A 15156-nucleotide genomic window follows, 5' to 3' on the forward strand; every position below is an offset into this window, starting at 1 on the left:
TACTCAATTTGCTGTCTGTGAGTTGTAGGCTCAAATCTCTGTCGTTCAGCTGTGGTCGCATTAAAATATAATAGTCAATCCTGCTGTTAGTTGGTGAAAGTGTAGCCCAAGAGTTAGCGGTGTTCGGTGTTGAATAACTACCTTTACTCTAGTTTATTACTGTTATATTAAGGACAGTAGTGCGTATTGCCTTCTTCTAGCTTTGTGCAAAATTCAAACAAACTACTATGTATATTTGTGTGAAACGCAGATATGTTTGATTACTTTAGATTTGAAAACTTGAATTATAAATGTTTTGTAATGTACAACATCACTTTCCAAGAAACTGTTGTCAGTACAGGCAAAAGATTTAAAACCGTAATTCACAAATAACTACATTACTTGAGATGCGAACGATTTTCTCAGCCATGCTAAAACTTAAATGTTTAGTTACATCAGTGCATTCCTAGTAATCAAGTTAATAACTGGAGGTTCGAACAGGATGTTGATCAGGGTATTACTAAGACGATTACTTAGCTAGATTGATGTTAACAGAGTAATGAGACTAGACACAAACATAAAACATAATGAATAGTTTTATTAAATGTGAGGCAAACGTGTGTATATGTATTTATTAACTTTGAACGATTGCTTTTACTGAATATCCTAATCATATGCCAAACTGTATTCAAAGGTGTTACACACCAGACTGCCAATTCTAAGATGCCTCAGTTTTAAGGAAACCTCGCATTTGCTCAGCACGACACGTGATTGGTATTTCTTATTGAATGTTAATGGAGCTGTAACTTCTAGATTCCACCAAAACAACTGTTGACATCTTTAGGCGTAGATTGTATTAAGCAATGTTCTTTGCAGGCTATTTTAGTACACCAAATGAAGAAATCTTGCATAATATCTCTAACGTTTTGTCTTGAAAAAATCAGTTGGAAATTTGACTATGTTTTCTAATTCTTACCAACTGGGATTTTCCGTTGTGCAAACTTTCAGTGCATTAGACATTATATTTACTAATATCATCCATACTAAACTTAATCGAGCAACTATCATATCTTGTTATGAATATCCGCACGATACCTCACAAAGTAAGATAGTGCAGTGTATACAATGAATGGTGGACATCACATTGATAGCTTGGAAGTAAAGAACTGGAAACAAGATGTTTTTTGACGTGTTATGTGAAGTGTTCATTACATAAAAACAATACAAGATGAAATAAACGGATGGTATGCTCATGTGCCACAACTTTAAGTATGAAAAGTTTAACTTCATGTGGACTTTTTTTTTTTTTAAGAATAATAACAGTAAAACATCGTTTTAAATTGAGTTTGTAACTGCTACTTGTAAATTACACTCGAGTCTGAATTAAGAAACGTGAAGACCATGTGAGAAGATAATATGAAATTCCACCACTATAAATATACATCAAGTGGTACTTATATTAATATTACTTACAATCTTAAAAATATTATGTATTGTGCCTCAACCAAGAAATCGTGCCTGAAGTGAACAGGTAAATTATTTCGTTATTCTAGTCAACAGGGGTATCCCTGAGGAACAGCTAAAGTCTAGGAATCCACTGCACTAGCATCAGGAGTTCGATTCTGCTCTGTAGACACAGCAAATAGTGCGATGTGGCTTTGCTACTAAAAATTCACCCACGATCTGCAGCGTCATCTAGCGACCTCAGTTCTCAGTTAACATTGGTCGGTGTATAATTTAAACAACGTAAACTTGGTAAGAAAAGGATATTACGGTAATAATCCTTTCAGCTCAGATGGTGTGAGATGCTTCTATATCCTTTCGGTCATAATATACATTATCTATTATAGGAAACAAAACAACAACTCCTCTGGACCAATACTATCTCAAGAACTTTCTGGAACATCTGTTTAAGCTTAAAACTATGTTCGCCGTTGATCGGCGGTAAGTCTACAAATCTACAACGCTAAAATTGGGAGTTTAATTCCCCTCGGTGGACATAGCAGATACCCCGGTGTGGTTTTGTTATAAAACAAAAACTCGTACATTATTAAAACTACATACAAACCAAAAAGAAATCTTCACATATTGCTAATGCAAGGGGGAAACACATCACAACGACAGATAATAAACTACTGTATACAGTAAATAAACAACGAACAGTTATATTCACAGTCGTTATTAACATAATGGACAATGGATGAGAAATTCTTCCCCAAATCTTACTTCATGTTTTACGACTGTGGGAGTTGGGTAAAAGTGACGATGAAATCCCACTAATCGGAAGAGACCACGATTTAAAAGTTGGTGGTGTTGACCGAGTGACGTCGATTTAATTTATCATTTCAAAAAATTGGAGCTAGCGCAGATAGCCCTCGAGCACATTTGTACAGAATTCAACAAAAAACAACTCTGCGATTTCATAATGTTTTTGAGCAGTAGCATTACAACCGTTTTCCTTACTTTAGATTTTAATTTTGTGTGTGTGTATTTACTACTGATATTTGTAAGTAGTCATTTATAAAACAGTAGGCCCAGTGTGTTAAGGCGTTCGACTCGTAATCTGAGGGTCACGGGTTCGAATTCCAGTCGCACCAAACATGCTCGCCCTTTCAGCCGCGGGGGCGTTATAATGTGATGGTCAATCCCACTATCCGTTAGTAAAAGAGTAACCCAAGAGTTGGCGGTGGGTGGCGATGACTAGCTGCCTTCCCTCTAGTCTTACACTGCTAAATTAGGGACAGCTTGCACAGTTAACCCTCGGGTAGCTTTGCACGAAATTCAAAACAAACTAAACCACTATATTGTAGGAGTGTTGTCATTAGCAACACAACCGGTATTATTTATAAAGTATAATAGTTTAATTCCTTTTAGAGTTTATCGCTGCAGCCAAAATGTTTATGTTTACATGATCCATGATTATTAATTGTTTATTATGTTCTATTGATTCATAAAGTAACCGGGTATCAAGTACTTTTGAGAAAGAGCGACAAACTCCAGCTATGATTATAATCTTATCATTTGATAAGTTAACATTAGGGTTGTTGCATTATTGTATAAATTTACTCTAATACTCATAGAGAGAGATTATAAACATAAACGAAAATGTAGCCATAATGAGTTTATTTTTTAGTCTACCTACTTTTGAGTTGATAAAACGGGAATATTTCAGTAAATTATTTTTATAAAACATTGTTTGTTTGTTTGTTTTTGAATTTCGCACAAAGCTACTCGAGGGCTCTCTGTACTAGCCGTCCCTAATTTAGCAGTGCAGGACTAGAGGGAAGGCAGCTAGTCATCACCACCCGCCGCCAACTCTTGAGCTACTCTTTTACCAACGAATAGTGGGATTGACCGAAACATTGTAACGCCCCCCACGGGTGAAAGGGCTAGCATGTTTGGTGTGACAGGGATTCGAACCCGCGACCCTCAGATTACGAGTCCAACGCCTTAACCCACCTGGACATGCCGGGCATTTTTAAAACATCGTTTCTGTGATTTCAACCACTTTCGGGTTTGCTCGTATTATTAAATATTCGATTTAGTGCTTCTTGGAAGTAAGACCATTCTACAGTTTAATGTGTTCGATCATTCACGGAAACCGATTGTTGTTATGCCATCTCTTTTTACTTTAGTGTAATTTAATTCAAATGGGAGCTAATTAGATTGGTGTAATGCAATCTTGAATTTTTCATTTTCGTTATTTTTACTATATAAAAACATCTATTAACTATGCATCAAAATAATTATTATTTTCGAACATGTTCTTTAGCATTTGAAAAGTCGAGATAACTGCCAAATTTATTGCTAATATATGTTTATTTTTATTGTATTTGAATAACTTACAGCATGATTAAAGATATGTAAAAAAGGTATTTCTTCTGTTTACCTTCTAATAAAAACATGTTAGTGACACTGCAGAATAGATATGAATTTCCAGAGGGCGGTCAAATTATTAAATATTCAGAGCTATAGTTATGTTCTTTAATGCGGTGTAGAGAGGAATATTCGAGAAGTTGCGGTGAGATTGGTGTATCATTTCAGTTGGTTGTTGTTTGCGTCCATTTGTTGTTGATTACGATCATAGTCACAGAATAATCTTTGTCCGAGTGAGCTTAACTTCAGTTTATTCCAGCATTCAGAGTCCATAATTTGCAATTCTTGGAACGGTTGTTATTTGGAGTTAAATCTAAGACTCGTCGACTTCGGCAGTTCGATTACAAATACAATGTCGAAAGTGGAAGAGGTAAGGCCTACGTACGATAGTTTGGTGACACTAATGGTACACATCAACCATTTTTACAGGAACTTCCTACTATTAGACAGTTGAAGCTATCTTGGAGTTACACACAGAGTACAATGATTGAAAGTGTTCAGTGTTACTGTTAACAAACTGGGACATCCTTAATACTAATAATTTAAGTTCCGATTATATTATTCAGAATTATTTAAAATTGCAGTTTACGTTCACGCTAATTATATTTTCTTTTTTGTTTTAGTCTCTAGTTATTACGATAACAGCGAAAATATGTATTAGTGGTTGTTTTTGTTTTCAACTTGAACTCTCAGTTTTAGAGAAGTGTAGATAAAGAATAAAAAGTATGTTAAACCTGGGAAGCTTGTTATATTTTAAGGTCTCTTTTTTTTGGACACCAAGATAGCAAAGTCCAAGCTAGGATATATTGTTATCAATTTTAGTGTATTGAGAGTTGTATGACAAACAGTTTTTTTGTTGTTCAAGTGTTTTAAAGTGAAGTTTGGGTTGTAAGCATATTCTTCCTGAAGATTGGGTTATGTTTGGTTTTAATGTATAATCCTTTTGTTACTGCTGTTACTAGCATAAAATATTTTAGGTATTTTTAAACTACAGTGTGTATCTTTTGGCATCTGTAAAGGTTTGTTTTGAAACTGGTATGGATGACTGCAGATCTTGCAATAATTGTATTCACTGATTGTGATACTGTTTGGCTGTGTAATTTTCAGTTGTCCCAAGACCTTTATCATCTGTAAATTAAAAAAAAAAAACATATTGACCATTCATCATTTGTGTCATTGATGTAAATCAAAAATAGCAAAGGTCCTAAGACTGAGTCCTGAGGTACCTCAATTGTGATATTAATCCAGTTTGACTGACCTCCATTTATGACAATCCTATGTTTACTTTCAAAAGGCCACTGTTCTATCTAATAAGTTAACTTGTCCCTCATTCCTATAAACACAAATTTATTTACAAGTTGTTTGTAAAATACTTCCTGAATATCGAGATACACTAAATCTACATCCTAACCTTCATCTCCATTAACAATAACGTTTTTAAAGCTTGACAAAAGATTTGTGAAGTAAGATTTTTTTTCTTAGTGAAACCATGTTAACTGATAAGATTCTAACCTTTGTTAAATGTTATTCGGGTCACTCAACTCCTATCTGAATATGAAGGCTGTTTTCAGTCACCACAAATTGTGATATTCACTTAATAATTAAGTGTAAAGGAAACTTGTTTTAAAATTTTCCCACTCTTGTACTATGGTTTATTTTGTCAAGAACTGGAAGTGGAAGCAATATGAAGGATTCTTGTAGAAATATAGGATTTTCCCAAAGTGTTGAGAATGTTGGTGACAATACTATACAATAGCATTGAAATGCATTTTTCTACACCTTGTTCAAAAATTCATAGAGTATTTCTTTGAATAAAGGATCTCATTGCTTTGTGTCCAAAATAAATTTAGAGTACACCAAGAAAGTTAGGCCCTTACATATTGCAAGAAATGTGAACAGTCTCTCGGTTGTAGAATGCACCTCTTCACTGAGATCCTGTGTTGGTAATCCTGGTTGATGTAATGTGTCGCACAATCTGCAGGTTTGGGGCATGAATCTCAAGTTGTATTCCTAGCAAGTAGTTGGGCAAAAGTTTTTTTATTAAATCATTACAGTACATCCATTTAACAAAACTGTTGGTATTCATTGGAGCAGCAACCAGTATCAGAACTACCTATGAGCAACAGTTAATGTCACAAACATTGTCAACTTATCAAAATTAGTTTTTTTCTAAACAAGTAAATAATTTCAGTGTTTAAAAATGCACAATGATTCATTCTATAAAACTAAACACAAATATGTACAATTAAAACTACATGTTTTTTGGAAACAAATTACACCATATTCGGGAGACCAGAAGAAATTGATTCTCATGTTTATACAAGTGTAGTGTAGAACTTGCATGTGTACAGTGCCCTCTATAGAGTAGATTTTTAAACATCTGTACATATACACTTGTATAACAAAGACATTTCCTGTGTTTCTTCTAGTGGCTTCCTGAATGTGGTGAAAGTTTTCTACTGAAACAAGTCGTTTAATTATATAATTAACTTTATACAATAAATGATCATTCATTTTTAAGTGTTGGAATTCTTATTTTATTAAATCTGTGCACAAGAATGGTTATACGTGACATTGATTGAAGACAAATTTATAAGTTCATTATCATCATACGTGTGATTTCACTGATGACCCAGTTCCAATTGGTATCATAGTAAGTTTCAAGAAAAGTTCTTGTGCAGACAGTAATTAATCTAGAATAACAATGATTTTCATGTGGCATTCTCCTGGATGGTATAAAGAGTGGTTTTTAGAAGTTTGTCATCCAGGGAATTTGTCCATTATCACTTAAGAGGTTTGAATAGATGAATTGAGACCCTATTACATTGCTAGGGTGTAGGTTTGTTTGTCAGTTTTGGTACTTTATGCAATTTACTTGTTTGGAGTTTGTTCTAGTGTGCTAATTTAAATAATGTTTTAATGTGAGAACAATTTTTTTTTTTTATCTTGCAATGTTTCAGTATGAACACGACCAGAGTTTACGACATTGGACTAGGTATAATAAAAATTTTAACTTGTGTCAGGCTAGGTAAAATGGTCACTGTTCTGTGGTACATGTATGTGAGATTTAACTTTCACATGTTGTCTCTGTTTATTCTGGATCTTATGTTAAATCAGAAGACAATTATTGAATTAACTGTTATAAATTTTTGTAACCAAATTCTAGACTCATGATTGGTGTTATATTTAGTTAGTTTTACAAAAACATTGTGTTAATGCTATAGTTTGTTTGATAACCTGCATGGTAGACTCTTGTTGCCAATGTACCATAGTAACGCAAAAACGCAAACTAACGTGACAGGGGTTTAGTTTAGAGAGAGAGAAATCAGAAGAGTTCTCTCTCCAACTGGGGGTGTTCAGGAACGTTGTAGTTCTTCTTCGTCCCTTTACATGAGAAATTTTTAAAATATCCGTGGAATTTTTACTTTATTTCTTTTTAATATTTCTAAAATGGAGTGGGGTATTTGTGAGTGAGAGGAAGGACAGGAGAACTGGACGAGAGCAGCGAAAGTGAAGTAAGCCAGACCTTGGCTTGAGGACGGAGTACACTGGCGGCTGGCGAATTGATTTTTAAAATTTACTATGATTAAATACCATATGATTGGGTAAACGGCCCTTTTCAGAATGAGGCTGGGACCTACAGGTCCGATGCCAGAGATTTTGCTGTGGGGGGGAAATGGGAGTACCCCGAGAAAACCCACTTTCACGGCCTGGGTGCCGAAAAATCTACCCAGACCGTGCCCGGAAGTAGCTGGGAAGAAACATAGGGAAAAAATAATAATAATAATAATAAAAAGGAACTGATGGACTGTGACGGTGGTATACATGGAAACTGTTAGCTGCTGTCTTGTAGATCGGGTGGTATCTTCGTCATGAACTTGTTTTCACACTTGAAGCCCATTGGTGCAAGTGAAAATGTGGTCTAGGTGGTGAAACAACTGGCTGTTCTTCGGTGAGTTGTTCTTCGCTGGTCTGTGATGCTTTGTTTCTTCTTGTAATTTTGGTTTGAGTTTTCTGCGTGGAGGTAGATTGTTTTTCAGTTTGAACTGTCACGTCGATAGTTGTCTTGCTAACGGTTTGAGTCTGGCTGGTTGTTGAATTCTGTGGATCTGGGACTGAAGTCTGGCATGATCTGTCACTTTCCTTTCTTGGACTGCTGAATCTTGGCGTGTTGCTAACAGAGGGAGTTGACGTCTTCTGGGTCGAGTTATCTGTATCTGTCTTCGTGTTCCTTCTGGTTAGATCTGGACTCTGCGGTATTTTGGTAGTTTTTTGTTGGTAGTTGTTCGTTGGTTGTTTCTGATGTCTGGATGCTTTGTTTGACCAATTTTTGAAATGTCGTCGATGTGGGCGTTTGGCTCTGAAGTGGAATATGTGATAATAACAGCCGTCACGTAAAATACAGTCAGCACTGCACTTTGACGTTGTCACCATCTTCATGAAGTACATAGGACGGTTAATGTTTTTAGAATAAATTCGGTGGACAGCATACACATTGGCTTGAATTTGAGGTTCAATGGCTCGTTTGATTTCTTCTGGTTCTATTGATGGGTCAACGCCCCTGAGGAATATTGAGTAGAGACTGACTGGACTTTTGGTAGGGAACACCTTACATTAAATTCGGTGTTCCATGGATGGCAGAGGTAAATATGGTCTGCAGTAGTGGCTGGATGGATGAGGATTCCTACCCGGCGTAAAATTCGGGTCCTGGAAGGTTCAATGGTTGCCCCTGGCTTGGCTCGGGCGATCAACATGGCGACTTGAAACAGCGTGAGGTTCGGCGGTAGGCCGTCGACGATTACCGGCAGCACTAATGGCCTGACTGGCAAGGATGAACGTTTCGTTCTAAATAGCATGCTGGCAGAGATATTGGCATGTCTGACTTGCTCTGGACTCCTGTGTACCATAGTGACAGGGATTCTTGGGTTATAAACATGGGTTCACTTCTGAACCTCTTTCATAAAAGTCTTTTATTATTAAAATAAGTTTTTCTCCTAGAAATCACAATTCTCTCAATATTCTTAAGTTTTGTGGGCCATAAAGATAAACTGTATGCAGAAAATTTGCCAAGTACATGTTTTCACATCAGTGAAGTGGGTTAATTTTTAAGTCATGGCAAAGAATGTCCACCACTTATTACCATATTGGTTCCACAAGTAAAAAATGATTGAAATGGTGACTTATTTTTGAAATGTTTAATTACAACTGTAAAAGTATTTGAACATTCTGATCATATTTTTAAACCCTTGCAGGTGAGATTGCCTGCAGATGTTAATTTGTTTAACCTTTGTCTAAAGTTCCAAGCAGATTTGGAAGAGTTAAAGAGACTAGGGTCAGTTGCAGTTCGGAAACGTGTTAAAGAAGCACTTTCTAATGAAATTAGAAAAGTTGAGACCTTTTTGAAAGACCTGCATGGAACGTCGTCCACTGGAACTGAAGTTAAAGCTAATGTTGCTCGTTCCCAGTATTGTACAGTAAAGATACAAAACTATGGTAAGAAAACATTTAAGTTTTTGTAACCATATTTTATTTTTAGATCCCATATAAAAAAAAACTTCATCCTTTGAAGATTTGGAGGGGAGTTACCACTGACATCAATATATGTGTAAAAACAGCTCGTTTGGGTAAAAAAAATAATAATAATAATAATAATAATAAAATATAAAATTATATATTCAAACATCTAGGCACGCCCTCTACATTCCAACACTTAGTTACACAACCCCTTTCAAACATGTGGTCAGTTACCTCTTTCTTTCTTTTTGAACCTGACAACGACCGAAGAAGATCGAAACGTTGTGTGCTCCTCTGCATAAAACAATTTTCTTAACCCAAACGAGCCGTTTTTACATATTTTTTCTCTACAAGTGGGTTTTTTATATTTTCACATTATAAATACCTCACCACATTACTGTCTAGTTTATGCTTAAAAATTATAACTTATTTCTTCTGTAGTGTTTTACATTGTGAAGTTTCCAAAATTTGAGACACTATTTTGTGAATCAAAATGGTCAACACTTCCAGATATAAATTGTTAAATAAATTGACAAAAATTTACTAGTAACCTATGACCTGGCCTGTCTGAATGCTGTTAGGTCAAGCTAGGTAACTGTTTTTTGATAACTATTTGTCAAAACAAATATTCTTTTCCTTCAATGTTTGTGTAAAGGTAACAGTAACACTCAGTTTAGGACTTGAATGATGGTTGAGTCATTGCTCGTTTTGACATGTACTACAGTCCTCTCTTAACCTAACTAGGCCTACACGATGTCTTGTCATAAAAGAATTTCCATGTATTTCAAACAAATATTCAAATTAAAACTTTTCAGGAATAAATAGTAAACTGTAGAAAACAATCAAATCTGTAGTTTGTTCTTAAATTTTCTGAATATTTCATCACATTCTCTTGTTTCTCTCTTAGTTACATGTAATCATTTTCCCAGGAAATCAAAAAATATTTTGTATTAACTCTCCCTTGACACTAAAGCATGTGTTTTCCACATTTTGGGCCAAACTTGAAATGGCAGTTTTGTATGCACTTTTCAACTTTGATTGTTAATATTTTAATCGTCTAAAAATATTCCCAGCAACCTTGGTAAATCACTTTGTTCTTTTGTATGACACTTAGACAGTAAAAAAAAGTTTCACTTCAAAGGTTCAATATTATTAATGTGTTGATGTATGTATTACGTATGTTATTTTTTACTAGCTTGGGATCAGTCGGACAAGTTTGTCAAACTTTATGTCACGCTTCCAAATGTTCAAAGCCTTCCTTCTGAACAGATTCGAACAAATTTCTCGGATAAGTAAGTACAAGTCTGTAACTAATTATTGTAAGTTTTAATGTGAACGTGTGAATTCATGTGTAACGTGATCCAAAAAATAACTTGTCTACTTGTTTAGCTTTATGAATTTTCCCTGAAATGGCTCTTGTGTTTAGAAAAAGTAGTTGTAAATAAAACATAATATTTCCCAAAGTAATTACTTGTTTAAAACCATAGTTGTGTTTATGTTCTCATGGAAAATGAATAACTAAATACATGTAAAGAATTCTACTTCTAAAACTAGGAAATAATGAAGTGGACTTGAACGTGTTTCACCCAAGTCTTGCCATGAACTGTGACAGAGTCTTTTAAACAGACTTGGATTTAGAGCACATGTAACATAAGTTTCTTTTATGCTCGCGTGTTGCTGTCTTAATAATAAAAACTTGGTATAGTTGGGACACAATGTTGAACTTTAGAGCAAACAAGGAAATTTCCATAATCATCAGTACACGTGAGGACATCACCACCTAGTTATTCAGACATAATTTGCTCCATCTACAGTTGTTATCAAAACGAGACAGAGGTCTTAACGATCAGTGTTTGCTGTTTAAAAACTTTAGAGTTTTCATGTTGTAAGTGGATTGATATTGTAGCATAACAAAATAATAGAGTTACAATAAAAGAAAAACAACTGGCATATGTATTATTTTATAAACATTACTTTAGTTTACTTGCAGTTATTTTAAAGTTGTAATATATTGTACTTAAATTATCCATGTATCACTTGTACTTTGTATTCCTCAGTTCTTGAGGTCAGTATTATCGTATCTTGCACTTGTTCAGAAACTGTCTTGGTTGATAAACAAGTTATTGGTCAGTTTTTCCAAACGTTATTCATAGCACAGTCCTTGGTTTAGAAATACGACCTGGCTGTGACCTAAATTAAAAATGTTATGAGTAGCTCTAATGAAAAGGATGTTTTTATTATCCTTTATTTTATATGAGAGAAATCCATGGAGGTGTAAGACCATGGTGAATTGGTCTTTTATTGTTTTAGTGACTATAATTTCTTGAAGCATGGTTGTAGGGTTAACTTTCTAAATGTTTCAGTCAGTTATACTTTGTTTATGCACAGTTGCATTAGTAAAAAAAATACCTTAAGTATTAAATACAAGTCTTCTGTAAAATAATTGTCATAAGTTACTTTAAGTTTTACAAAACAAAATAAAATATTTGGTAGGGTTCTTCCAACCCCAGTTAAAACCTTCCAAAATCTACCTTTTGGTAAACCATGTCGAGTGATATAAAAATCTACACTTAGTTTTGTATGTCTTTAGAGATGAACTACCAATGGAATCTGGTGAAATATTAGGTTAACAATACATGCTTAGGGTTTTTAGACGTAATTTGTTATATGAAAATATAATTCAATGTAAGAATGTATTCCTTCATGTCTTGCATGGTTCGTAACTTAAAAGAAATTTACATACTTAAGAATGGTTTTGAACAAGGTGGTCAACATTTACTTTCAGTTTAAAGCAGGTACCAACAGTTATTGGAAACGACGATGGTTTGGAGAACTGTATGTTTACGTGTAATACTGTTGTCTAAAGAATGCATTCTTATTAGAGATAATATTTATGTAATTAGTAATTTCCATGTCTTAAAATTTATCATAACAGTATGAACATATAAATAAATTATTAAAATATTTAAGTTATTAGTAATACCTATTGTTACTCATAGGTTGGTTTGAAACTTCATAATTTACTGTATGGTTTAGCATCCATCTTACCAGTTTTAATTATGGGTTTTATAGATCAGTGGAACTCCAAGTTATTGGACTGGAGAATAAGATTCAGGTTTTGACCATCAAGAATTTGACATACCCTATCAAGCCTCAGGAGAGTTACCACAAAGTAATAAATGTTCTTCATATAATTTATGAACATGAACAGGTTAATTTATAATGGAATATTGTTTTGTTTGTTTTTTGTACCATCAAATTTTATGCTTGAAGTAAAGCTTACACATAATTGTATGTATTAGTTACCTTTATATACACAATATATCCACTGTTGACAAAGACTTTCGACCAAACAGAAGGTGTACATAATTGACCCTTTCCAGGCCAGAGGGGTGTTGTTGACCAAACCACATTGAATTTAGAACTTACTAAACAGCTAATTTCAGTTTTCATGTTGTAAGACGTTTAAGAAAACGGTGAAATACATTGTTGTACTCATTCTAAATGTCGATATAAAAACTTCAGTTTCATATTTGCAGTTGGTTACAACTCTACGTTGCCCATGGTTAACAGCAGCAGTAGTAGTTTATTATAGAAATATAAATGTAATTATATGCTTAACTGATTTGTTTACAAACAAATCTTAGAGCCACTTAGAAGTGTAAGTTTGAACTTGGTTTGAATTACACTAATTATTTTTATATTTAAAAAATACTATTGAAAAATTATGATTATTTGTTTACTGTTACTAACTGTCAAAATAATAGGTCACATATATTAAGCAATTAGGCTTCAGAATCAACGGTGATAAAATTAGTGTTTATTTCTAAATAGACAACCAGTTTATAATTAGTTGGTTAAACCATAATTTAGTATTCATGAAAAAGTACAACTATGGTCAAGAAGGGTTCTTCTCAGTTCATATGTGAATTGTAGAGATTTATGATTGTGATAACCCTGTATAGGTGTTAGGTGATTTTCACCTTCTAATTCAAATGGTTAAGATGTGCTGCTTACTTGTTAAAAATGATTTTTAAAGTTCAGTTTCACAGTAAACAAGAGTTAAAGTATGTTTAACTGAATTTCCATTACCCATGTGTTTTTATTGTAACACTGATTTGTACAAGTGTTGTACAAGACAATTCCAGTGAATCTAAACTGTTTGATTTTCCTTGTCTGAAGCTCAAGAATGACACGGTGACGGTGTTCTTGAAGAAAGACTCCACCAAACATTGGCCGTACATGACTGAAATTGAAAAAAAAGTTAAGGATTCCAGGTAAGAAACTTGTTTTGTGTAGTACAAACAGACTACGTTTGTGTTCGTTCAGTGTGTTTTCTGTTGTCATATAAGGATGTTATGATAGGTTTGAGAAGGACTTGAAATAAGATATTAAATTTAAAGTTGGGTTTATAATAATGACCTTGCTAATAATTCCTTGGCCTCTCTCTGGTTGCTTGTTTTTTAACATTAAATATAATTATATACTGGATGAAGTTATTTCTCATCCTCTCTACCTTAAAAACACCAGTGGTTTATATGATACAGTGCTAATGTTTTTATAAATGTAACATGGAAGAAATGAGATGACAATAGATTTGGTTACTGTAGAACTGAGTAGTTGATTTTTGTTATTAATTTTTTTCATATTTAAAACAGTTGAAGTGACATTTCAAATGTTTAAGTCAGACATTACACAGTTTGTACACACATCTAGTAAAAGCAGGTAAAAGAAATTACTTACACATAATATCAGTTTTATGAGACTGTTGTTATAACTTTCAAGTTCCATTTCTTTTCATGACACTAAGTTACTCCCTGTAAATCAAAGCTATTTATGGATGTGTACGTTATTTGTTACACCCACCTGTACGGTAGTTTGTTCTCATCCTGGATACTAAACACTTCATGGCATCTTTATACAGAACTCCTAAGTATGATGAAGACACCAGTGATCCAGGTAAGAGTCTCATGAACCTCATGAAACAGATGTATGATGAAGGTGATGATGAGATGAAGAGAACCATTGCCAAAGCCTGGACTGAAGCACGAGAGAAGCAGTCCAGTGAATTGGACTTGTAAATGTATGGCAAGTCACTGCAGGCAGACAGATCCTTGTGCAAGATAAGTTTATCAACAGAAACAAATTGTTACATCCAGTAGATATGTAAATCTGAGAATACTTGTCAGTAAAAGTTTCATTATCTGAAGACTGAGCATGATAAAATCAGATGTAATTGTTGTGGTTATTCAGTTAAACATAACTTTGATTTGTATTGTAAGCCTATTTGAAAATATTATAATCAGTCAAGTTTGTTTTATTAGAATGTGACATGTGGAGTCAACCCCTCTTGTGTCGGCCAAATCTAACACTGAGTTGAAAAGGTTTGTCAACTATTCAAACACCTGCATCACTATTTATGTGTGTAGTGAAAATATGATTGATCTTATTCACTTCTATTAAAAAATCTCCACATTTTGTATTTTGTTTGTTTGACATTTTCAGTAATCCATAATAATTCAGTAAATCATGTTTCTTTGCAGAATGCAAATAAGCTAGTTACATTAATTAAGAACAGACAGTCCCTTGTGTAGCTTTGTGCTTCAAACAAACATTAATTGATGTGTATGAATTAGTATGCTGCTAAATAATTATTCTGTGCCCAGGGCAACCAACAGTGTAAAATTCATAGCACACCTTACAGCAGAAAAACTGATGGATTTCCATATTACTGAAGTTTAAGGATGTACATATTGCGAGATCATTATCCACCAATCAAAATCTACA

The 15156-nt window shown here is 34.0% G+C and overlaps 1 protein-coding gene across 1 annotated transcript; it reads left to right on the top strand.

Annotated features, from left to right (window-relative positions):
* The first annotated feature begins 3935 nt into the window (after window positions 1–3935).
* LOC143247678 (calcyclin-binding protein) lies at window positions 3936–14851 on the top strand. Its single transcript, XM_076496067.1, has 6 exons — window positions 3936–4225; window positions 9153–9348; window positions 10565–10661; window positions 12442–12541; window positions 13552–13646; window positions 14294–14851. Exons 1-6 carry the CDS (start codon window positions 4208–4210, stop codon window positions 14448–14450), a joined length of 663 nt encoding a protein of 220 aa, XP_076352182.1. The 5' UTR covers window positions 3936–4207; the 3' UTR covers window positions 14451–14851.
* The last annotated feature ends 305 nt before the right edge of the window (window positions 14852–15156 follow it).

This window comes from Tachypleus tridentatus, chromosome 3, assembly GCF_004210375.1.
Source record: "Tachypleus tridentatus isolate NWPU-2018 chromosome 3, ASM421037v1, whole genome shotgun sequence".
In the NCBI taxonomy this organism is placed as follows: domain Eukaryota; kingdom Metazoa; phylum Arthropoda; class Merostomata; order Xiphosura; family Limulidae; genus Tachypleus; species Tachypleus tridentatus.